The 26,447-nt window shown below is 45.0% G+C and overlaps 1 protein-coding gene across 1 annotated transcript in view; it reads left to right on the top strand.

Annotated features, from left to right (window-relative positions):
• Window positions 1-26,447, top strand: part of CFAP58 (cilia and flagella associated protein 58) — a 47,650-nt gene that overhangs the window by 7,637 nt on the left and 13,566 nt on the right. Inside the window, exons 4-14 of the mRNA XM_069978821.1 lie at window positions 4,016-4,172; window positions 5,476-5,670; window positions 12,154-12,291; window positions 12,511-12,670; window positions 14,942-15,024; window positions 16,279-16,470; window positions 16,751-16,912; window positions 17,075-17,221; window positions 20,672-20,812; window positions 21,759-21,982; window positions 24,396-24,507. Coding sequence (XP_069834922.1) covers window positions 4,016-4,172; window positions 5,476-5,670; window positions 12,154-12,291; window positions 12,511-12,670; window positions 14,942-15,024; window positions 16,279-16,470; window positions 16,751-16,912; window positions 17,075-17,221; window positions 20,672-20,812; window positions 21,759-21,982; window positions 24,396-24,507 — 1,711 coding nt within the window. The remainder of the gene's footprint in view (window positions 1-4,015; window positions 4,173-5,475; window positions 5,671-12,153; window positions 12,292-12,510; window positions 12,671-14,941; window positions 15,025-16,278; window positions 16,471-16,750; window positions 16,913-17,074; window positions 17,222-20,671; window positions 20,813-21,758; window positions 21,983-24,395; window positions 24,508-26,447) is intronic.

The raw sequence follows: 26,447 nt of genomic DNA, 5'->3' as shown, positions 1-26,447 counted from the left end.
CGTCCGAAGACGACATTTCTGACTGAAGATCGGAGACGAGTCGGCACGTGACAGGTATGTATAGCGCACCACACTTCCAGGTACACGGGTGGGGGTGGTGGGACACAGGGAAGGGGGCCATTCACAGACATAACATACATTACAAAGTTGTATAACTTTGTAATGTGTGTTATTCTGTGAATAATTGTTTACCGCCGCACTACCCCTTTAATATTATAGGCCCCTGTAATTTCCCAGTCAGTGTCCTGCCCTCCACCGGCAGCTTTTAATACAGTCCCCAGTAAAAGCCTATTCAGACAATTATCACTCTGTGTAATAGAGACCAGTGTCAAATGGTCTGACATCAAAATCATCGCTACATGATTGAATAAACTGTTATACATTAAGGGTATAAACCCACATACCGTATATGCAGCGTATTTACTGCTGCGATACGCAGCAAACTCGCAGTAGATTAGATCTAAATAACTGAACACAGCATCAAATCTGTACCAACAAATCTGCTGCGTATTTGTTGCATATCTGCTGCATATACGGTGTGTGGGTTTATACCCTAAAACAAAATCTGGTGCAGCTCACAATCATACACTGATTCAGTTGAGGCTAACTAAAAAGCTGCCTAAACCTAGCAATAGGCAAATAGGGAATTCAACTAATAAAATGGGGGTATTCTAGTCCTCAAGACCAAATGACAGCCCTTATTCTAACAAGTGATCAATTTAATCAATAAATAGGTAAAAGGATACTGGTAGCAATATTCAAAAGTGAAATCAATATATAAATATAAAATGTAGCATGCAACAAAAAATATATTGTATAAAATACAAGCAATTAATTAGGTGTAGGAAGGTCAGATAGTTGAGAAATAATAATAAATAATATATAGAATATACAAGTAAAAAATAAAAATAATAAATAGAAATATAGCTGGATGTTAAGATCTAAAAAGTGCTAATCGGTGCGGGTGTAGAGATTTCTCTATAATCTACAATGCCGCTCACTTAGTCCGTGTGTGCCACTGTTTCCAAGAGTTCCTTATGTTATGGGATCAATTAGCAGTTTGCTAGTTGGTCTTGGACTTGTAGTCCTTCTAGAATTGCGGTTCTCTTTGGACTTGTAGTCCTCCTGTGTTTGTATTTAGGTGCGGTCTTTCTAGCTGCACAGTCATTCAATGTATCATTATGATACTTTACTGTGTATTTATCTCAGTTCGATGTAAATAGTCATTATAAAATAACAACAAACGTAGTAATAATAAGTTGTACTGATATAGCGCATATACCGTCTTTCACCCGTCCCAAGATGGTTTGATGGTATCGTTCTCTTTCTGCTAGTATGCAGCGGCCGGTCTTTGACAGTTCCTGAGCTCGAGCGGTCCTGCAGCGCGTCCTCGTGGTTCTGAGGATGTATTTGGCGCGCGCAGTGTCACAGCCTCGATCTCGTTCTCGGCAGCTCCGTCCGGGAATCGGGTGTTAGAGATGACGGTGATGGTGGCCGCAGGTATAGAAGCACATGTGGGGGGCCCCCCAAAACAGGCACAATGAGCTCAAAACATAAAAAATTATCAGATAATGAGAAAATGAAAAGAATGATGGAAAAAATATTGAAAAAAATATAAAAATATAAAAAATAATAATAATAATAATAATAATAATAATAATAATAAAAAATAATAATAATAAATGAAAAAATGAAAAAGATGAAAGTTGAAAAATAGGTGACTTTTAAAATCAATATGAATTGCAACAACTGATCCTATATGCTATCAGTCCATAAAATTTTATTTTATTTTATTTTAAATTTTATTTTTATTTTTCATTTTATGGACTGATACCATTGTAGATTATAGAGAAATCTCTACACCCGCACCGATTAGCACTTTTTAGATCTTAACATCCAGCTATATTTCTATTTATTATTTTTATTTTTTACTTGTATATTCTATATATTATTTATTATTATTTCTCAACTATCTGACCTTCCTACACCTAATTGCTTGTATTTTATACAATATATTTTTTGTTGCATGCTACATTTTATATTTATATATTGATTTCACTTTTGAATATTGCTACCAGTATCCTTTTACCTATTTATTGATTAAATTGATCACTTGTTAGAATAAGGGCTGTCATTTGGTCTTGAGGACTAAACTGTTATACATTACCTGTCCATGCTCCTGGTCTTTTCCTGCCCTTCACTTGCTTCCCGGCACACTCTGAGCTGACAGGCTGATCAGCCAATCACTGGCCGAGGTAGTCCCTGACACACAGCCCGTGCTAAACGATTATCGAGTCGTGTAATAGGCTCAGTAAACGAGCACCGATCTAGTAGATTGACACTTTTTAAATTATTGATCAGTCCGTCTAATAGGACCCTAAAGGCCCTTTTACACAAAGTGATTAATGGCCGTATTTGGCCATTACGGACGATAATCGATTTGTGTAATAAAAGGCAACGACCTGACAGGTTGACCCTCGCTTGCTCCCTCCGATCGCCCCATGTAATAGGAGCTTAAAGGGGACCTGTCAACCCGGCTGCCGGGGTGAAGCCCGCCCGACCCCCCCAGTGGAGCCCCTTATACTTACCCCTTCCTCAAAGTCCAGGTCGCGGACCCCGTCCCGCCACCAAGAAATCCCCATCAGAATCCGTGCACGTGCTCACCAGAGATGAGTCATACACCCATAGAGAATGACTGGAGCAGTCATTCTCTATGGGCGTTGGACTCATCTTTGGCGAGCGTGCTTCCGACGGGGATTTCTTGGCGGCGGGACTGGGACTTCGAGAGGGGGAAGAGTATGAGGGGCTCCAAGGGGGGGGGGGTTGGGCGGGCTTCACCACGGCAGCTGCGGGGACTGGTCCCCTTTAAGTTTTTTCTTTTTTTCCCCACAATATTTTATTGTAATTTTTCAGAATAGTATACAATAAAGTACTAACAAAAAGAGAGTATCTTCCCTTACTGACAGCTGTAAATACAGTCCCCAGTAAGTCCCATAGTCAGTCTCTTTCCCTGTGGCACTTGTAAATAGAGTCCTCAGTAAGTTCCCAGTTCCCCAGTCAGTCTCCCTCTGTGTCCTTATAGTAGTGCCAACCCCAGTGTTAGGGCCCTATTCCACTGGACGATTATCGTTTGCATAATCGTTAACGATTAACGATCTCAAACGACCGCTACTGCGAAAACGTTCACTCATTTCCATGGAACGATAATCGTTACTTATGATCGTAATTGTGATCGTTTTTCGGCGCTATTTATTCGCTATTGCGTTCGTATCTATTGCGAATGACCGAACGATGTCTTATTCAATACGAACGATTTGCGAATGTTTTGCGAACGAGCAACGATAAAAATAGGTCCAGGTCTTATAAAGCGATCAACAATTTCTCGTTCGGTCGTTAATCGTTAACTGCATTTCAACCGAACGATTATCGTTTAGATTCGAACGATTTAACGATAATCAAAACGATAATCGTCCGGTGGAATAGGGCCCTTAGTCATAGTGCCGCTATATCAGTAACCTCCTCAGCCCCTATGTCAGTGCTGACCCCAGTGCATCCTCAGTGCTAGCCCCTTTGCCTTAGGTGTCGCTCATATAGTGCCTGCCTCTTATTCTGCGTTTACACGGAACGATTATTGTGCGAATTAGCACGATAACGATCGAATTTGCAGATTCTTCCGTGTAAACAGTCGTTCACCGATTTAACTTATGTGCGAGATAAGCTTAAGCGATCGCAAAACGATTTTTCCGTAAGATATATCAGTCCGTCTAAACGCTGATCATTCTAAAAAAAAAAAAGGTTACTTCCAAATCGTTCATCGTAGGATCGGGCGAATTATCACTCCGTGTAAACCCAGCATAACTGCACCAATATATGGCACTTCTCTTCCCTCACCCCTGTAGTTGCTGCTGCTGCCCCCTTATTATGTGATGTGTGAATTAACCCTTGGATGAGACCCCTACTTGTATTAAGGTGAAAGGTGAGCCTCCTGTAACTCCCCATCACTGTCTGTCTTCAGTCTGAATGATCTGCTAAACATCAAGGAGGATCTGACCAGAGAGCGAGACCAGCTCCTGGCTGAAGTGGTGAAGCTACGTGACAGCCTGATGCAAGCGATCAACCAGCAGCAGGAGACCGAGAGGCTAAAAGAGGAGGCCGAACAGAATATAGCTCAGGTAAGGCCGGCCACAGCATGGTACAACCCCCCCCCCCCACACACACACACACAAATGAAGTGTACACACAGTAGAACCCCCCAATAATCAGGTGTTGGTCTTACTGCAGAACCCTCAATAATGGTCAGCTGTTAATGTCACGGCAGAGATGTAAGGCACCCGTATACTTTATTCTAAAGTCGTCTGTACCCACTGCTGGTGGAGGATTTAAGGTGTATGGGGGCCTCCTGAGTGTCCACCGAGAGATGATGTCAGTGGTAAGGGGGGTTGGGTGTGATGGAATTTCACGGACCCTCTTGTTGTTGGAGGCATAAGGCGACACTAGAGTCCAAGTCCAAACCCGAGCATTGGATGAAGATGTTGGATACAGCCCTAGCCTACGGCTTTCTCCATGTTTTCCAGGACTCCCTAGGGCTGCATCCAACTTCTTCCATCACCTGTAATCAAATGCGGACAGATTCAGACAAAGTGTGGTCGAGATTTTCTCATCTCTAGGCGACACTAGAGCAGTCTGGCTGTGGCTTCCCCTCCCCCTATAGAGAGCATGTGCTTGGTCATGTCTATGAAGGTTATTGAAGGTGTTGGGACCTTAAAGGTGTACTTACGGTTAATACTCTGTAATGCCATGAGTTAATACTCTCTCATGCCATGGTTTTTATTTGCGCTCTATTAAGTGTTAATGTGAAACGAATGGGAATTCTAGAAATTCCCTTCACCCGCTGACAGTATAAAACATTTATCCTCTCTAAAACCAAAGGAACACAAAGAGAATAAATGTGTTTTTACTGTCATCCTGTAAATGGAATTCATAGAAACACCATTCAGTTCATTGTAGCATTAGATGTCACTGGATGCTGGGTGTACTTGTCATAAACACGCAGTCTGCACTGTGAAAATGCTGAATTTGAATCTTATGACATCTTATATATAGAATTAATCTACATGGGATTTAAGTAACTTTTTATAAACATTGCACCACTTATCCTGTATTATACTTCAGAGCTGCACTCACTATTCTGCTGGTGAGGTCACTGTGTACATACATTACATTACTGATCCTGTACTGATCCTGAGTTACATCATATATTATACTCCGCAGCTGCACTCACTATTCTGCTGGTGGGTACACTGTGTACATACATTACATAACTGATCCTGTACTGATCCTGAGTTACATCATGTATTATACTCCGGAGCTGCACTCACTATTCTGCTGGTGGGGTCACTATGTGCATACATTATATTACTGATCCTGTATGAGAATAATAATGTGAAACCTAATCCGCACCTTCACCTCCTCCAGTTCCAGCAGGAAATCCAGGTGCGACAGAACGAAGCTTCACGGGAAGCGCGAAAGAAGGAAAAGCTGGAGAAAGATCTCCGGAACGTCCAGTCGGATCTGGAGGGTAAGCAAAGCGAGATCAGAACCTTACAGCAGACGCTGCAGAAGAATAAAGAGGAGCTGCAGAAGCTGGAGCAGCAGCTGAAGGAGCACAAGGTAAGAGATGTAAAAATGAAAAATTGTTATCTGGGTCTTCATTACGGGTGACCTCTAGGATAGATCAGAGCAGGGGCGTAGCTAGGATTCATGGCGCCCCATAGCAAAAAACTTTATGGGGCCCCTCTACACTATATATATATAATTTTTTTTTTTTTTTTGGTGATGTGGCAAAAAAAAAATTCTCTTGTGGCCAGAGCAGAATCCCGCGTGCCGTTACAACAGTGACTTTCAGAGGAGAAAGCCAATGTCTGCTAGTTCTGTCCATCCACTGTATTTACCTATAACAGCGTATTAGGAGCCTCATGGTAATATATATAGGTGCAGGAGCAGACTACCTTTTGCTTAACCCTTTATTTACTGCAGTGTGTAAGTGACCCAGTGTTGTCTTACATGCTGCAACACAAACAAAGGGTTAATACAGAAGACAATTAGCTCTCTCCTTCGCTGATAACCCCTGGCCTCTGCCGGAGCTCAGAGGTCAGAGGTTTTCAGGGTAGTGAGGCAGAGAGCTAATTGTTAACCCTTTTTTGTGTGGCCGGACGGAGGCAGATTGGTGCCTTGGGGGCCTTCTTAAAGGGTTATCCTACTCAAACATATCTTTTGATATGTTGCTGCCCATGGTGAGACTAACAATTCCTTCCATACTTGTTATTATCTATTCAGTCTTCTTCCCCCAGTTGTGTCATATTGGAAAAATACACCACTTCCCGCAGGACAAACAGCAGCTGATAAGTACTGGAAGACTGGAGATTTTTAAATAGACGTAAATTACAAATCTATTTAACTTTCGGTATAAAAACTATATAAAATTCAGTTCCCATGTTGCCCCTTACTACTGCCCCACTTACTGAAAGTATGTGTGTGTGTGTGTGTATATATATATATATATATATATATATATATATATATATATATATAGAGAGAGAGAGAGAGAGAGAGAGAGAGAGAGAGAGAGAGAAAACAAAGCAATATTAAAGCGTTGTTTGGAAAAGAAAATTATTGCTCTCTGGAGTTCCCCTTTAATAGTAAATCCCACCCACTTTACATAAGAAAGTTGATTTATTTTTCAGTGATCGGAAATTAGAAATAAAATGCAGGGTCAGGATCCCTTTAAGAGAGTTGGAGGAAGTATTTGCTGCTGTGGATAAACTTTGCAGAAGAAATGTCAGCAATTAGCGCAGTAATAATTACAGACGCGTCAGGAAAGATCACTAATTACAGCCGAGTGCACGGGGAGGATTACAGCGGCAGCGGGTTGCTCACACTCGCCCCCCTGCCCTACAGCTGGCAGCGGTCATCACCGCCTCTCACTCATTTACCATGATTACAATGACAGGCAGACGCCACATTGGCGAATGTGCATTAAATATTCATCCTCCAGATGCTCCGAAACTGCAGTTTAGTTTTGAAATGAACGTAAGAAATTATTGTGGTGTCCCACTAGGGGTGTAACTGCTGTTCACACCCTTCGTAAAAGTCTGTACTTTTTGTGTTCTTATTGCAGCCAGAGTAGTATTTAAAGATGACCACTAGATGTCGCTGTGTTGTATATTGAAGTATGAAAGCAGCACAGCTGAAGTGTCTCAAAGGGTTATTGTGTTTATGTGTACCAGATTCTGTGAACCAGTAGGATCTTTACTTTCCTCTGTCCTATTACCTCTTGCCTTTCTGCTCTTTTGTCGCACTCTTTCCACCCAACCACAGCGCACCTTACACGCTGGGCGGGAAGTGAGTCGGAAGGGAAGGAGGAAGGAGTAGTTAGTCTTAGTCAGTACCCCGCATGGGTAGGATGCAGGACAGTGCCCTCCTACAAACTTCTTTCTTGAAGTGCCTGTACCCTGCATGATGCAGTGATAAACCCTTCAGGAGAGGACTAGCCAACAGATCATCTCAACCCACGCCGTGGACTAGGAGTAACCACAGTGCAGGACAGTATCCACTAAAGAGCCAAAGAGCTAGGAACTTATCCGGGTGGAGTAAAGTTACTGGAAAGTCTATGAACTCCATCTGGCAGCACAAGTGTCAGCAGGAAACCCTCAGCACTCTGCTTGTCTTAGGTAACAAGGTCTGGGGCCTGTGTCACCCATTAGTACAGTTCAGCCAACGCTAGTGGGCAGGAGGCGGTGTTAAGACTATAGGAAAGTCAATACGCGGCCACAGGTTGTCTTCTACTTCTACAAGTATTCTCTATACACTCCAAAATCCTGGCAGAGCACATTACTATATGGGTTGAGACTCTCACCCTCCTCTCTACTACCTCAGTACAACTGTACCAACTCTACTACATCCTACTCCACACTTATCACTCAGATCGGGTGATTTTACGTCTCAGTATTTATTAGAACTTTGTCAAGGGTGTATCTAAGGACTTCTGTATTACCTGCTGCATATTGGCCAATAGTAAACCAAGTCATCGTTATCAACTGAGTCTGTGATTATTCACTACCACCTGCACAGCACGTAGACCGCAACCTTGAGACATTTCCCCTTTCTGTGGGTGGCGGGTCCTACTACTTTTCTGGAGGGTCATTACACCGCCCTGTCTGTGACTACACTATTCCAGGGGACCCAGCAGCAACCCGACACGACACCAACCACAGGGAAAAAGGGTACAACCGGTCTTACACTTAAAAAGCAGGGGTGCCATCGCACCTGTATGCCCATCAGGCACTGGCGTCACGTGACAAAACCTTAAGGTCCGTCTGTATCTCGGCCATCCACCATAGACGTGGCATCACACTTATACATAGCAAGTGACTGGTCGTCCCACTGCTATAACATTATCCGGGGGCTCACTACAGTATGTGTAATCTGGAGGATACAGGGGGCGCTGTGCTCACCGCTCTGACTCCCTGAGGCCCGAATACCATATTCCTGTGATGTTTCCCCCCTTCCCCCCTGCGGGGCCCCATCCATGTCATGTGTCCTCCCCCAGGAGCCTATACCCCATATCCCTGTGATGTGTCATCGTCCCCCGGGGCTCCAGCCCTGTGATGTGTCCTCCCCCAGGAGCCTGTACCCCATAGCCCTGTGATGTGTCCTCCCCATGGAGTCTATACCCCATAGCCCTGTGATGTGTCCTCCCCCAGGAGCCTATACCCCATAGCCCTGTGATGTGTCCTCCCCATGGAGTCTATACCCCCATAGCCCTGTGATGTGTCCTCCTCCAGGAGTCTAGACCCCATAGCCCTGTGATGTGTCCTCCCCCAGGAGCCTATACCCCATATCCCTGTGATGTGTCCTCCTCCAGGAGTCTATACCCCATAGCCCTGTGATGTGTCCTCCCCCAGGAGTCTATACCCCATATCCCTGTGATGTGTCCTCCTCCAGGAGCCTGTACCCCATAGCCCTGTGATGTGTCCTCCCCCAGGAGTCTATACTCCCATAGCCCTGTGATGTGTCCTCCCCCAGGAGTCTATACTCCCATAGCCCTGTGATGTGTCCTCCCCCAGGAGCCTATACCCCATATCCCTGTGATGTGTCCTCCTCCAGGAGTCTATACCCCATAGCCCTGTGATGTGTCCTCCCCCAGGAGCCTGTACCCCATAGCCCTGTGATGTGTCCTCCCCATGGAGTCTATACCCCCATAGCCCTGTGATGTGTCCTCCCCCAGGAGCCTATACCCCATATCCCTGTGATGTGTCCTCCCCCAGGAGCCTATACCCCATATCCCTGTGATGTGTCCTCCTCCAGGAGTCTATACCCCATAGCCCTGTGATGTGTCCTCCCCATGGAGTCTATACCCCATAGCCCTGTGATGTGTCCTCCTCCAGGAGTCTATACCCCATAGCCCTGTGATGTGTCCTCCTCCAGGAGTCTATACCCCATAGCCCTGTGATGTGTCCTCCCCCAGGAGTCTATACCCCATAGCCCTGTGATGTGTCCTCCCCCAGGAGTCTATACCCCATAGCCCTGTGATGTGTCCTCCTCCAGGAGTCTATACCCCATAGCCCTGTGATGTGTCCTCCCCCAGGAGTCTATACCCCATAGCCCTGTGATGTGTACTCCCCATGGAGTCTATACCCCATAGCCCTGTGATGTGTCCTCCTCCAGGAGCCTATACCCCATATCCCTGTGATGTGTCCTCCTCCAGGAGTCTATACCCCATAGCCCTGTGATGTGTCCTCCCCATGGAGTCTATACCCCATAGCCCTGTGATGTGTCCTCCTCCAGGAGCCTGTACCCCATATCCCTGTGATGTGTCCTCCTCCAGGAGCCTGTACCCCATAGCCCTGTGATGTGTCCCCCTCCAGGAGTCTATACCCCCATAGCCCTGTGATGTGTCCTCCCCCAGGATCCTGTACCCCATAGCCCTGTGATGTGTCCTCCTCCAGGAGCCTGTACCCCATAGCCCTGTGATGTGTCCTCCTCCAGGAGCCTATACCCCATAGCCCTGTGATGTGTCCTCCCCATGGAGTCTATACCCCATAGCCCTGTGATGTGTCCTCCCCATGGAGTCTATACCCCATAGCCCTGTGATGTGTCCTCCCACAGGAGCCTATACCCCATATCCCTGTGATGTGTCCTCCCCCAGGATCCTGTACCCCATAGCCCTGTGATGTGTCCTCCCCCAGGATCCTGTACCCCATAGCCCTGTGATGTGTCCTCCCCCAGGAGCCTGTACCCCCATATCCCTGTGATGTGTCCCCCTCCAGGAGCCTGTACCCCATATCCCTGTGATGTGTCCTCCTCCAGGAGTCTATACTCCATAGCCCTGTGATGTGTCCTCCTCCAGGAGCCTGTACCCCATATCCCTGTGATGTGTCCTCCCCCAGGAGTCTATACCCCATAGCCCTGTGATGTGTCCTCCCACAGGAGCCTATACCCCATATCCCTGTGATGTGTCCCCCTCCAGGAGCCTGTACCCCATAGCCCTGTGATGTGTCCTCCTCCATGAGTCTGTACCCCATAGCCCTGTGATGTGTCCTCCCACAGGAGCCTATACCCCATAGCCCTGTGATGTGTCCTCCTCCAGGAGTCTATACTCCATAGCCCTGTGATGTGTCCCCTGAGGCATATACCCCATAGCCCTGTGATGTGTCCTCCCCCAGGATCCTGTACCCCATAGCCCTGTGATGTGTCTTCCTCCAGGAGTCTATACCCCATAGCCCTGTGATGTGTCTTCCTCCAGGAGTCTATACTCCATAGCCCTGTGATGTGTCTTCCTCCAGGAGTCTATACTCCATAGCCCTGTGATGTGTCCTCCCCCAGGAGCCTATACCCCATATCCCTGTGATGTGTCTTCCTCCAGGAGTCTATACTCCATAGCCCTGTGATGTGTCTTCCTCAAGGAGTCTATACTCCATAGCCCTGTGATGTGTCCTCCCCCAGGAGCCTATACCCCATAGCCCTGTGATGTGTCTTCCTCCAGGAGTCTATACTCCATAGCCCTGTGATGTGTCTTCCTCCAGGAGTCTATACTCCATAGCCCTGTGATGTGTCCTCCCCCAGGAGCCTGTACCCCATAGCCCTGTGATGTGTCCTCCCCCAGGAGCCTATACCCCATAGCCCTGTGATGTGTCTTCCTCCAGGAGTCTATACTCCATAGCCCTGTGATGTGTCTTCCTCCAGGAGTCTATACTCCATAGCCCTGTGATGTGTCTTCCTCCAGGAGTCTATACTCCATAGCCCTGTGATGTGTCCTCCTCCAGGAGCCTGTACCCCATATCCCTGTGATGTGTCCTCCCCCAGGAGCCTATACCCCATAGCCCTGTGATGTGTCCTCCCCCAGGAGTCTATACCCCATAGCCCTGTGATGTGTCTTCCTCCAGGAGTCTATACTCCATAGCCCTGTGATGTGTCTTCCTCCAGGAGTCTATACTCCATAGCCCTGTGATGTGTCCTCCCCCAGGAGCCTATACCCCATAGCCCTGTGATGTGTCCTCCTCCAGGAGTCTATACTCCCATAGCCCTGTGATGTGTCTTCCTCCAGGAGTCTATACTCCATAGCCCTGTGATGTGTCTTCCTCCAGGAGTCTATACTCCATAGCCCTGTGATGTGTCCTCCCCCAGGAGCCTATACCCCATAGCCCTGTGATGTGTCCTCCCCCAGGAGCCTATACTCCATAGCCCTGTGATGTGTCCTCCCCCAGGAGTCTATACTCCCATAGCCCTGTGATGTGTCCTCCCCCAGGAGTCTATACTCCCATAGCCCTGTGATGTGTCCTCCTCCAGGAGCCTGTACCCCATAGCCCTGTGATGTGTCCTCCCCCAGGAGCCTGTACCCCATAGCCCTGTGATGTGTCTTCCTCCAGGAGTCTATACCCCATAGCCCTGTGATGTGTCCTCCCCCAGGAGCCTGTACCCCATATTATCATATAAAGATTATTTTTGACGGTGTCTCTTTAAGTGTAATACAGGCTTTTACTTAGGATCCATGCAAGAGTGACTATAGCATGGGGAGATATGGTAGTGAGTGGATAGGCTATACATATATAAGGTGGATACTACTCCTTCCTACATTTCTTATATTTCTTGCAGATCCTCAATGAGAGAGTAACCAAAGAGCTAGAACAGTTCCAGGTCCGAAACACCAAACTGCAGCTGGAGAACGAGCAGCACAGCGTCAGCAATGAGCAGCTGACCCAGGAAAACCAGCAGAAACAACTGGAACTAAAGGTACCAGCACAGCCGGGGATGATGTCTATGTACAGGGCTCCTCCCTCCATTTACTATATTGTCATTAAGTTGGGGGTGTTAAAGGGGTCCTCTGCTCTTTCTAGGAGGGTCTGCAGATGACAGGGGGTCGTGCTGCTGGGACCCACTTCCCCCCTGTTTAGCTATAATCTGTAGATTTCCATCCGCTCATCTTATCTCCTTCTTTCCCATCACTCCCAGTCTAGAGAAGATGAGATCAGTCAGATGCGTCAGGAAATCTCCAAACTTTCCAAGGTGAGAGAATCGATCCAGAGGAAATACAGACAGATGGAGGAGCAGAAGACTGAGGTGGAGCAGCAAAGAGAGACGCTGAAAAACCAGATTGCAGGACTGGAGAGAGGTAAATCCTGTGAGCTGCTGCAGAACCTCACTGATCTGTACTGTACACATAGTGACAACCTAGTGATAAGCTGCACTAGTCTCATGGAAGTAAAGAGTATACTTGAAGGGGTAGTTCAGCAAAAAGAAAAAAAATCTTTCAAATGAACTGGTTTTAGAAAGTACCAGAGATTAGTAATTTACCTCTATAAAAAAAAATCTCAAATCTTCCAGTACTTATCAGCTGCAGGAGGTGGTGTATTTGTTCCAGTCTGACACAGTGCTCTCTGCTGCCACCTCTGTCCATGTCAGGAACTGTTCAGAGCAGTAGGAAATCCGCTGCTCTCCAGACTGGAAAGAATATACCACTTCCTGCAGAACATACAGCAGCTGATAAGTACTGGAAAACATAAGATTTTTTTAAATGGAAGTAAATTACAAATCTCTGTGATTTTCTTGCATCAGTTGATTTTAAAGAAAATGTTTTTGCTGAACTACCCCTTTAAGAACCACTCTATTTTTTTTTGCCCATAATGCACACTCACCATCACTAGTCTTACAGTGCCATCTGCTTCAGTCCAGTACAGCTACATCCATGCATTATATTATTATATCTGGGTCACGGGATCACCAGCTTGACCCACAGGAAGTGGTCTGTCCTTGGTCAGCTGACTTCCTGTGAACTACAGGATGACATCATCACCCCTCAGTGACACTTCTGTCATTTTTTTAGTGATTAATGGAGGTCTCAGCCCCTGTTGTTAAAAACTTTTGACATCACTTAATTTCAACATATTGAATGTTTTAGGCTATGTTCACACACTGTATTTTTTATGCAATGATTTGCATTGAAGTCAATGCAAACAACGTCCGTTGTTTCACACAATGTATTGAACAACGGCCATTGTTTGGTTACAGCCATCAAAATAATGTTCATGTCATTTATTTCCAGCCATTGCCCACAGACATCAATGCAATTTTTTATTTAAAACAACGGCCGTTGTTTTGAGTGCCAAATAACGGTCATTGTTTATACGTAGTGGGAACATAGCCTTAATATTTTTTTAAATGATAGGAGCTGTTTAAGTTACTAATATGCTTCACCACTAGTTGCTTGCTGTCAGTGAATGAAAACACTCTTTTCGTTTTTAGTGTGAACACCTGGCTTGACTTTGCTCTGTTCACACTAAAATCTTCTGTACTCTTTACTGTGTGTAAACAGAACCTATGGTCCCATTGATTTTTTTTTTGGCCATATTTTCAGCAGATTTTTTTTCTGCATGAGACTATGCTCCCACTTGTTTTGAGTTTGGTCTATTTGGTCTGTTGATCTATTTTTTAACCTTTTATGGTCCGAAATCTATTAAATGAGGGCAGTATAAACTAGTGATAGAAATGCTGAACAGATTGGTGTATTACTGACATCATTTTGTTCTGCCGTTCTCCTAATATGCAGGGGAATGGACTTTGTGCTGCACCACTCCCCCCGCCCTCCAGCTGCTGATTCACAGCTGTCTGACTATACACACTATATACTGTATACACAGTATAGATAGACAACTCAGAATCACCATCTGGTGGGCTAAATGTGCTGATGCTCATGAATATCCAGGACTACTGAGCACACACACATAATGGAGAAGACTAATTATTGTTGTTGTTATTCAAGAGGATATCTCTGGATCAGCTGCACAGAACAGTGGAAGTGATACATCATTCTGTTCAGCTTCTCTGTCACTAGTTTATACCACCCTTAGATAGGACAGCAGACAGAGTCTCTTTAAGAATGTTTCCATTCACTGACCACAAGCAGGTAATGAGAACCTTCACAGAATGTATTACAAAGTGATAGAACTACTAACTATGTAATGAAGAAGCTTTGTGTACAGGGGGAGTCTCAGGACGCCCTTTTATTTCAGTAATGAAAGGGAAAAAGGACATATCTGATACCCCAGCAAGTAATAGGAGAGGGGCCTATCTTCTAGGCTACCTCCAGCACATGGCCGCCATCTTGAAATCTGCCATGTTGAAAGGAGAACTTTTTCCAATGGGAAGGTGGTCATGTAGCAGATCAGAGAAGACCACAATTGTCTCAGAAATCGATTGCTGCGGTCAGATCTGCAATATCTCCTGTGGTTCAGTAGTTATACACCAGGTCACTGAGTGCAGCATCTCCGTTACAGTACACGTGAAGCGCGCGGAGCTGCTGACGGAGGGAATCTGGCCGCTGATAGCCAAGTGTAAGCTCATTTTATCAGCCCTGACACTAATAATATGTCTGTATCCCCCCCAGAGCTGGAGTCTGCAAAGAAACAAGCTGAGCTGGAAAAGAAAGCCGCCGAGGAGCTGATGAGAGAGCGGGACGTGCTGAACAAGGTGAGCGCTCAGTTACCACGGAAACACCAAGACCGCTGCTATCACTCATAGATAATAGATTAAAGGAGAGAAGAGATTAAAGGTGGCTGTACACACGAGACGGAGCGGCCGCTGAGCGGACAATCGGCTGCTGAGTGATGGTTTCGCTGACGCGGCTTTACTCACTTTAGTCTATATTGACCATTACATTTGCTCAGATGATCAATGACACCGGGAAGAGGATGAACGATCCCTCTGGGTATGTGCTTTCACAAAAACACCATTTGTAGACAAGCGACTGTCGGATGAAAACTTCAAACATGGCCGACCTCATTTCAGATGAGAACGGTCTGTCATCCGTTAGTTGTTAAAGTTCACTAACAAACTATAGTTTTGGACAAAGTCGGCCATTTTTATTTACTTTATTCCCATGTGTATAGACGCCTTTACTGTGTGCCAGGGCTGGAGAGTAAACCTAAGCTACAATATACATGACGTCTATATGTGGCCACCATGGAAAACAGACTAATCTGGAGTTGAAGTGGCAGCCGCTCCCGTCCTCAGTTTAGGGGTAGGATTTGCAGCTCGTTTCCATTGAAGTGAATGGAGCTGAACTCTTATACCACACACGTCCTAAGAGCAGGGGTGGTGCTGTTTTTGCATCATTTTGAACAACTACTTTAAGCTACTCATATACATTGGAATCCAGCCAAATGGGATGCTGACATATACCTGTGTGTACTGGCACAGGCCCCCATTCACCCAATGGCCCATTTGGTCAGCTAGTGACGATGTTTGGTTCATTTCCCAGATGTATTCTGGTATTTATTGGGAGTTGTAGTAATAGATGCAGCCCACCAAACATTTGAGTCCTTGTGGGAATAATGTAATCATATTATGTACATGGGCTCCATCATTAAAAAAATGTTTTGATCGGTCGCGGTCCACTTTTTCAGACAATGGTCGATCAGGAAAACTAGTCGGGAGAAGTCTGCATGCAGTGCGTTCATTCCTGACTCTGTCTCATTTTCCGACCTGGTCAGCCCCATAGACTTATATAATGCGGTCACATAACACAGAGCTGGGAGAGAGCACGCTGCATATGGATGTCTCCCAACCACTTGGACCCTGACCAATCAAAACTTTTGACTTTTCCTTCTGACATGTCAAAAGTTTAATTACATTGCATATATATACAGTATTTGAAGCAAATCTTTGAGTCCATGGGGGGGGGGGGGAATCACCCATATATATACATGTCTCATTTTCTTCTAGAACCTTCAAAAAGCAGGGAACGCCACTCAGAAACAGCTTAACCTGGTGAAACTCCACGAGCAATCCAAGAAGAACCTGGAGGAGGAGATCATCAACTACAAGGAGGAAGCGCAGAAACAGAGGAAGATCATCTACCAGCTGGAGAAGGAGAGAGACCGCTACATCAATGAAGCCAGCGAGCTGACCCAGAAGGTGGGCATTCCCGCTGGGTTGGTATTATATTGGGTGACAGGTACCTAATGCCCCTTATGCCCAGGTGAAACTTAAGGATTGATGGCTGAGATATTTTTTACAGATCATAAATACAATGGATATATGACCTACATGTCCCACCCATTTTCACCCATTTGCCATCACTCTGTTCATGAACTAGGAGGCTCAGGATGAACAGGCCTTTTGGACTCATATATATATATATATATATATGTATATATATAACTGTTACTCACTTTATTGTACCCTTGTCTTTCAGGTTCTTCAGCACATGGAGGATATCAAAGTACGGGAGATGCAGATCTTTGATTATAAGAAGAAGATCGCCGAAGCAGAGACCAAGCTTAAACAGCAGCAGAACTTATATGAAGCCGTGAGATCTGACAGGAACCTGTACAGCAAGAACCTCATCGAGGCTCAGGTGACATGTCCCATTATAACGTACACAGTAAAGTCGTCTCCCGTACAGACAGGGGGCCGGGATCACTTTGAGAGCCATATTTACCACCTTTCATTCTTGCCCATGTTTTACTCCCATCACACTGAGGTCCACTTAACTAATTCTTCTGCTTCTTTCTCACAGGATGAAATAACCGAGATGAAGCGAAAGCTGAAGATCATGAACCACCAGGTTGACCAGCTGAAGGAAGAGATCTCCTCCAAGGAATCAGCGCTGGTTAAGGTCCATCTGGATCACCAGCGTTTAGAGAAGGAGAAGGAGGCTCTGAAGGTTCGTCCCCTCTCTGTAGATCATAGGTCACTTACATTTCATATGGGGCTTCCATAGTGTGTGTTTGCATCTCTTCTATTAGACCTTGGAAGAGACCTGAGTCAGAGCTGGAGCAGGGAGGTTTGGCGGCACTGTGCTTTCCCTCTTAGGGCATGGCTCCTTGTTGCTGAATTCCTCCCCCTACTAACATCCTGATGATACTGCATCTAAGTCCATATGGGTTCTCTAGGCATAGTATAGGTTTGCAACTACTGGGGCAAGGCAAAGTATTGCTCCTTTTCACTCCTGGCCTATGCATGTAGGAGAGAGGCAATGCCTACATTGTATATACCACTGCTCACCAGAGGCACCTACAGAATTTTCTAAAGGTTTGGGATTCAAAAAAATTAATAAATAATACCTGCACACCAGTAGGTAGAAGCCCCCTAGTAGACAGGTAATTCCCCATTAGGTAGTTGCTCCAGTAGTTTGATAATACCCTCCATTAATTATATACCCCTAATAGTTAGGCAATCCCCCATTGTGTAGATACCCCTGTACGTGATAATCCCCTCATTAGGTAGGTAATCCTTGGTCTTTATTAAGTAAATGCCCCAGTAGGTAGTTAGCCCCTCTCCTTAAATAGATGCCCCCAGAAGGTAGTTAAAGGGGAACTTTTAGCAAGTTAGTCCCTAATGCACACCGGGTGCTGAGAAGGATTGTACAGTATGACTCTTACCTTCCTCCTCAACACCATTCCTGTGCCGTTAGTCGTTTAATCCTCAGTCCGGAGCACCGTTAGGAGCACTGCCCCTCCCCTGATGCGCGAGACAGCCTGGACTCCTCGCTCCTATACAATAAGTGACTATAGATGTTCGTGTTTTCAGAACCATTTCCATGTATGTCATACTGTAATGTGACCAGAATAACAGTGCAGAATCTGCATCAATTGTCCCAGCTCGTCCTCTGCTCCCTCCAGCTTTATTGTCTAGTATGATCAAAAAGTTATCAGACAAAAAGCCATATATTGCCTTGGGGTTAAAGGGGTATTCTAGTCGTACTGTATATACAGCATGTGGGGTAATATCCATACATATAACTGTAGGTATATACAATAGAACGGGAACTTCAGACGAGCCATACAGCAGATGACATTACTGACATGTTCTTTATTCTGCATGATGGAATATAAAGAACACATGTCCGTAATCTGATTCTTTGTAATAAATGCTGAATGATTTGTCTCTTACTGTTCTATTATATATATATATATATACATATATATAGGGGTGGTGTGATCTCAGAGTGACTGACAGTGCTGAGGTATGGAGGAGGGGAGGGGGGTCTGAACAGGCACACTGTTCTCTCCAGCATAGTCAATGGGAGTTCACGGAAGAGCCAAACCAGAGCCGCACTCGCTGATCTGTCATAAATGTCCATTGTCAGAATATCCTTTTTAAGTTTTGCGCAGAATTTCCTCAAAGGCATTCATTGTGATGATATCGCGTGGGATGAAGCGTTTTCCTGTCTGGTGCATTGAAGTCAATGGGATGACAGCTGGAAAATACTGAGGCCATGGAGAACATCTAACACCTTCTCTTTTTTTCAGCTTCTTTCATCTGTGTTCACACTTCAGCCCTGCTCAGGTTCTCCCTGTTTTTGTCATGCAGTGCAGATTCCCCCAGTCTAGAATAAATGGAGCGGAGTGCACACCATTCTATCTGGGACACTTATATTCACAGAATAACAGCTGAAGCTGGTGAAGGGAATTGTGCAAACAGCATAAAAAGTGCAGCTAGCAATGTGCATACTTTCCATTAGCTTCAATGGGAGCTACTCAGTTTTCCATATTTCACCTGAAGATTGATACGGGGTCCCAGAGGCGAGACCCTGATCTAGGAGACACGTGCTGTATATATAAGTGTTACAGATAGGTATATACCTTTACGGCAGCGTTCCCAAATTCGTGACTTTCCAGCTGTTGCAAGACTACAACTCCCATCACTTCAGCCCCATTGTATAACAGAGCCCCACCCCCTTACCTTGTACAGTATAAGACTATGTTTACACAGTATATTTTTAAGACAAGAACAGGCGTTGTTTGCGATTAAAACAACGGCCGTTCTTGTCTTAAAATAGAACTGTATTGAACACTATGGGGAACAACGCCCATTGTTCACACACTGTATTGAACAACCGCTGTTGTTTGGTATGGCAACAGAAATAATTGACATGTCAGTTATTTCCGGACGCTAGAGTGAGAACGGCCGTTGTTCTGCTCTGTTCACACAATGTATGGCTGTTCTGAGTTCAAGGGATAAATGGATTGCAGGCAAACCCAAATATCCAAATAACATAAAATGGTGTTCCAGCGGCCTATATAGTAGGGTCAAATAGCGGCCATTGTTTAAACATAGTGTGAACATAGCCTAATACTGGGATTTTATATGACAGTGAGGCCAATGGTTGCCCCCCTGTACTTCTTCTATTGCAGCATATCCCCTTCACCATCACCTTACCCTCTGCCTCTCTCTCCCCCTAGCAATGACTTTGGCTCTCGTCAGAGATTCATTGCATTAGTGACAGATTAGCGATCGATCGGCCGAGGCAAAGGACGATTGATGCCTTTAAGCCGATCTCCCCTTCATTTGTCAGGCCTGTCATAGTCACTGAGAATCCACAGCGGCCGCTCCCCGGCGTACAAGGTGCTGCCAGCGCACACATCTCATTTCCTCTGCCATTTCAGGGATCGGCCGCTATCAGCCTGACACCGACGCTTCTGCAGCTCAATTATTTAGCAGGGAAAGTGTCCAAGTCTCAGCAGCACATTAGTCACTGCCCCTGGCAGTCCTGTCTCTCCCCAGGATTATTCCTGAGACACACTGACCGCACACTGCACAGTCTCCATCATCCTGGAAAGCTGAATACCCCAGCCTGGCGTGTGTCTGCCCAGATACGCTGCACCATGGAGAAAGACGCCTTTGTCTTTATATTCATTGCCGTCATTACCGTGAATGCAGTCCTTGAGTCGTCCTCTGCTGTTAAGGGATGGGATATTCTTTCTGACAGTTTTCTATTGCTCACTATGCTTTCCCAGACTCCTGAATGGCAAATATGCCTACTTATATATCTGCAATACTAGGTGGCTTTGCAATTCAGGATTCTTGTATCTTAAGAAAAAAACACAAGAACACGGCCCTTATTTACAGAATACGGCTCTTATTTAGACTCTAAATCATGTCATTGCAAAAAGGACATAGTGGGAACATTGCTTAAACATTGACTTACAGGGAAGCTGCCTATAGGTGGCGCTGGAGAGACCGTTTTCTTGCTTCTGCTGAAGATCTAATTTGCTTATTATTTCCCATGGGACATTGCCTCTCATACACCAACTATGTCTCTTCAATGACAAGCAGCACCCCCTCCATGCTTTACTGTGTAGCTAAACATTATCTATATTTATTATCACAGGCCGAGCTGCAGAAGATGAAACAGCAGAGCATCGAGGCCAAACAGTTCATCGAAAACCAGGAGGCCGAAGAGAGGAAACTCTTGAAGATAATCTCCGATGCTGATGCTGAGCGACTCCGGCAGAAGAAAGAGCTGGATCAGGCACGGTTATCCGCCCTTACACACTGCAGCCTCTTCTAACACACAGTCTATAAATACCTGTACGGCTTCTGTATAGGTTTCCCTATCTCGGGACTCTCCAGCTGTGGCAAAACTACAACTCCCATCATGCCCTTGTAGTTGTAATTTTGCAATAATTGGAGAGCTATAGGTTAAAGTGAGCATGCAGTTAAAGTGAACACATCACCATAACAGACCTATAAAGATAAGGCCATCCAAAGTGCCAAGAAGGGAGGCTGAGTTATCATCATTAAATCACATGATGCCATATAGCCAATCAGCAGCTCATAATTTGCAGGACACCTCAGAAACAGTCTGCATCACATGATCCCTTTAAAACAGTTGATTGGCTTAAATCTGTCACGTGATGTAGGAATTGATTTTTTTAGGGGCCTTGTTTAGTGGCTGAAGTAACACAGTAGTGCAACTCTATTAGGGGATCACGCTTTAGGGGATGCTCTGGTATAAAGGACATTATTCATGACTAGAAAAACAGACCAAAAACAGCGCCACCCCTGTCCTCAGATTGTGCGTGGTATTGCATCTCAGTTCCATTGAAGTGAATGGAGCCAAGCTGTAATCCCACACACAACCTGAGCACAGGAGTGGCGCTGCTTTTGGAACAAATTAGCCCAGTGAATTTTCCTATCCCAGACATCCACAGGATATGCCCTAAATATCTGATAGATATGGGTTCTGTCTCCAGGGCCTATACCTATTTAGCACAAGGGTCTCCCTGACCCTGCTTGGCCTGGACTCCCAAGTTATGGAAAAAGCTTGACTTAGCTTAATGGTGACACCTTTAGGGGCAGTTTTCTTTAAATTCCTCCATCTATAGGAATAAATGGACAACTCAAAAGGGCCATCATCTATACGGCAAAGGTAACTGATGTTCCTTCTGACATTGACCATGTTCTCCCTCTGTTAGGTGATCAGTGAGAGGGACATGTTAGGCACCCAGCTGGTCCGGAGGAATGATGAGCTGGCTTTGCTGTATGAAAAGATCAAAATCCAACAGTCTATCCTGAACAAAGGGGAGAGCCAATACAAACAAAGGGTGGAGGATGTCCGACTCCTCAAACTGGAGATTAAGAAGCTGAGACGGGAGAAAGGAATCCTGTCCAAGACGGTGGCCAATGTTGAAGATCTCAGGTATTAAGGCCTCCATCCATTGTGGTGATAGTGGTCTAATATATGTCCTGTCACTTATCATCTTCACTAATAGCAGTGAACGTGTATATGTTGTTTTCTTTTACTATTCACTTAGATGATTCAAGTGGTTACTATTGTATGTGAAAATAATACTGCCCTTATGTAAAAGAATAGATCTACTATAATACTGCCCCTATATACAAGACTATAACTACTATAATACTGCTCCTATATACAAGAATATAACTACTATAATACTGCCTTCTATGTACAAGAATATAACTACTATAATACTGTCCCTATATACAAGAATATAACTACTATAATACTGCCCCCTATATACAAGAATATAACTACTATAATACTGCCCCCTATATACAAGAATATAACTACTATAATAATAAAAAGTAGAGAGAGAGAGACTGGGGCACTCACCAGGCTTCCAAGCTTAGTTTATTGTACGATGCGACTTCAATCCATAGGTGAGGGAGGACAGATGGAGCAGCGGGCGCTTACACCCCCGGGACGACGTTTCACTCCCACTCGGCGCTTCTTCCTTCCCCGGCAGGAAGAAGCGCCGAGTGGGCGTGAAACGTCGTCCCGGGGGTGTAAGCGCCCGCTGCTCCATCTGTCCTCCCTCACCTATGGATTGAAGTCGCATCGTACAATAAACTAAGCTTGGAAGCCTGGTGAGTGCCCCAGTCTCTCTCTCTACTTTTTATTGCATATGCTGTCCTGTTTTTCTGGGAGCACCCCTTTGCATCAGCAAACGCAGGTCTGATTCCTTTCAGTCAGCTCCATAGCGCTACTATCACCGGCAGTGCCGACCACACTCTGCCATTGCATAACTACTATAATACTGCTCCTATATACAAGAATATAACTAATATAATTCTGCTCCCTATATACAAGAATATAACCACTATAGTACTGCCCCCTATATACAGGAATATAACTACTATAATACTGCTCCTATATACAAGAATATAACTACTATACTACTGCCCCCTATATACAGGAATATAACTACTATAATACTTCTCCTATATACAAGAATATAACTACTATAATACTGCCCCTTATATACAGGAATATAACTACTATAATACTGCTGCTATATACAGGAATATAACTACTATAATAGTGCTCCTGTATTGTGGAGAGTGTTCACATCATGCTCAGTTTTTCCTGTAATAAGAGGTTATATTACGATCACATATCCTTGTGCAGGGGTGATGAGTAGTGTTATATCGCTGTCCTGTATTCCCTTCGTACAGTTACACTGGATGCTTATGATTCGTGGCCGCTGTTCACATTCGGTGAGAGGTGTCAGAGGTAAAAGCCTCAACCTAAATAATTCATCTGGATAAAGCAGCGTTTGCAGAGTCAACCTTTCTCCAGCCGGATAATTGGCTTCTCCCCCCTGCCTCCTCCCGCGGTATTATAATTCTGCAGCCAGGCGGGCGGTGTGCGCAGTAACCTCACCTGCAGGACCTTGTTCGCTCAGACTTTACTGGCAGCTTTTTAGAGCAATAAATGCAGAATTATTAGTGCGCAGAGCAGATTTGCATCCCTGCCCTGTGTCCTTCCAGCACATATCAGGCTGACAGCAGGCGGTTAGAGTCCGCAGTCTTGCCATATAGGATTTGTGCATTGCTTTTTACTCTTAAAGGGCACCTACCGTAATTTTGTTTTCTTTGTATTAAAGCGACTCTGTACCCACAATCTGACCCCCCAAACCACTTGTACCTTCGGATAGCTGCTTTTAATCCAAGATCTGTCCTGGGGTCAGTTCGGCAGGTGATGCAATTATTGTGCTAAAAACAACTTATAAACTGGCAGCCCTGTGCCCTACGGCCGCGGCCTAGATTGTGTATGCATTAAGCTGGTACAACCTCTCTGTCCCTGCTCCCCGCCCTCCTCATCATTAGGAATGCTCCAGGCAGATTGCCTACTATTTGTCAGCTGTGAGAGCCCGGCACATGGGCTGGATCGTTAAGACACCTGTGCAAATGTTCAGCATGGAGAAAATGTTTTAGTGGCATTCCTAAGGATGAAGAGGGTGGGGAGGAGGGACGGAGGGGTGGTTTCTGACACCAGCTGATTTTAAAGAAAAATATTTTCAGCGGAGTACCCCTTTAACTTACACCGCAAGGGATTTTGAGTTTTTTCCCAATGTATTTGATCATTTTTTAGGTTCTTTGTATCATTAGAACAGTTCCAGGTTCCACTATTCCTCCAGCTGTGAATAATTGACTCTTCCCATATCTCCTTACAGCCAGTGCTCCACAACCTGGGGCTGTTGCAAAATGATGGGAGTTGTAGTTTTTCATTAGCTGGAGAGCCACAGGTTGTGGAGCACTGCCTTATTGTATGGTGGTGATAATAACTGACTGTGTATGATTGTGTCCAGGCGAGAGGTGTATCACATGCAGAAGGAGCTCCTGAAAGAGCGGACGCGTTGCCGAGCGCTGGAAGAGGAGCTGGAGAACCCCATGAATGTCCACAGATGGAGAAAACTGGAGGTAAAGCATCTACAGGGAACTCCAAATTGTTGTATTGAACAGAACTTAAAGGGGTTCTCCAGAGGAAAAAAAATGTTTGGAAATTAACTGGTGAACGTTATGTATGAGATGTGCTGCATCTCACACACACAGCTCATACCGATATATACAAGTGCGGCACTCACCAGCGAAGAAAAAGGCAAACTATATTATAACAACATAGCCAGTGGGTGACAGTCGTCTTGCGCTCCTTTATCCACTTTATCCTGGTCACTGTCCGTGTCCTCAGCCATGTTGTTATAATAAAGTTTGCCTTTTTTTTCACCGGTGAAAATATTAAGACCGGATGTGTGATCTTACAGTCTATAGCCTTCTCAGCACCATGAAAAGAAGGGTTGCGAGTTAGCTGAAGAGCTCTGTCCTTATGCTCCATGGTATAAGTAGCTGGTGGCTCTAATTTCTGTTGATGCTACAGTTCATACTAATCTTCCTGGTTCATGAATAGAAAGTCATAACCATGAAGACTAGCACTAAACAGAGTAAGGAGGGTCAGGTGAGACTGTATCTCTACATTGTAGTGAAGCATTATTATACTCTTCTGCGGGTTGGCGCTGTTTTAGAAGAAAACACAATATTCTCTAAATCTGGACAACCCCTTTAAAGTGTCACTGTCGTTTAATTTTTTTTTTTTGCGAAAATCAATAGTCCAGGTGATTTTAAGAAACTTTGTAATTAAGTTTAGTAGGCAAATATGTCATTATCTGCATTCAAAAAGACTTTCCCCAGGTCCCCACCCCCCTCCCTCCTCTCATTCACTGCTCATTATCAGGAAATCTCGACTCTTTTACACCAATCGAGCCCTGTGTAACCCATGGAGAGGGGAGGGGGGAGGAGGGAGATTAGTCACCAGCAGAGAGCAGAGGACAAAGGATTACATAGCAGACCTGTGTGAAAGCCGGTATTCAGAGATCAGAGAGGTCAGTGCTGGCGTCAGAGGAGATAGCCCGATGATGTAGCTGTAAATTAACTCTTTGTTGTCCTGTTTTGGTGCCTCATCTCCCTCCACCCCTCCCCTCTCCATAAGAGAACCATGAAGACAGGGGGGGAGCTTCAAACTGCTTTTTCACGATAAAAATGCATTTTTCGGCTAATAAACCCAATTACAAAGTTTCTAAAAATCGCCTGTACTATTGATTTCTGCAAAAAAAAAAAATTAAACAACAGTGATTTTTTAAGCTTAATTAATCAAAGCTGCGTAGCGAGAGAAGGCGGGGGAGATAAAAAAAACATGGATCCAGAAAACATGACAATAAAATAGACATCCTGCAGTGACTAATGATTGACAGATGGCAGATCTTCTGTCTATGGACGGGTTAGAACAGACCAGAGAGGTTCAGAAACAAGATGCATTGTGGGACAGGGCAGCAGGTTTCATCTCCTTGGCAGGTTATTACAGGTGCAGAGACATTGGCTCTGGTGCTGCCTCCGAGTCCGGATATAATTAGGTCACAGTCTTTAGGAGGTGTTAGCGCCTATAGTGGGAAATGGGAAGTGACATCACCTGGGATAGAGGAAACGTTTCATATATATATACAGTGGTGCCTTGGATTGTGAGCATAATTCGTTCCAGGACTGTGCTTGTAATCCAAATCCACTCTTACACCAAAGCAAATTTTCCCATTAGAAATCATAGAAATGCAGACAATTGGTTCCACACTCCAAAAATAATTATTTATTATTCTGAATAACATGTAATACAAATGAAACAAACATTCCGAAACAGCTGAATATGTGATATTATAAGTTACTGTACAGTAATGGAGAGGATGGAAAACACAAGGGCGGACAGAGACTGCAGGGAGCATGAAGGAATGAGCAGGGCAGATGTGGGCACATACATGCAGCACTCTCTATCTGGGGAGAGAGGGGTTACCGCTATGGAGAGATTACCCCCACAGTCC

This window comes from Dendropsophus ebraccatus, chromosome 8 (assembly GCF_027789765.1).
Source record: "Dendropsophus ebraccatus isolate aDenEbr1 chromosome 8, aDenEbr1.pat, whole genome shotgun sequence".
NCBI lineage: Eukaryota > Metazoa > Chordata > Amphibia > Anura > Hylidae > Dendropsophus > Dendropsophus ebraccatus.
The sequence above is the reverse complement of the archived record's forward strand: the minus strand, read 5'-3'. Positions and strand labels throughout refer to the sequence as shown.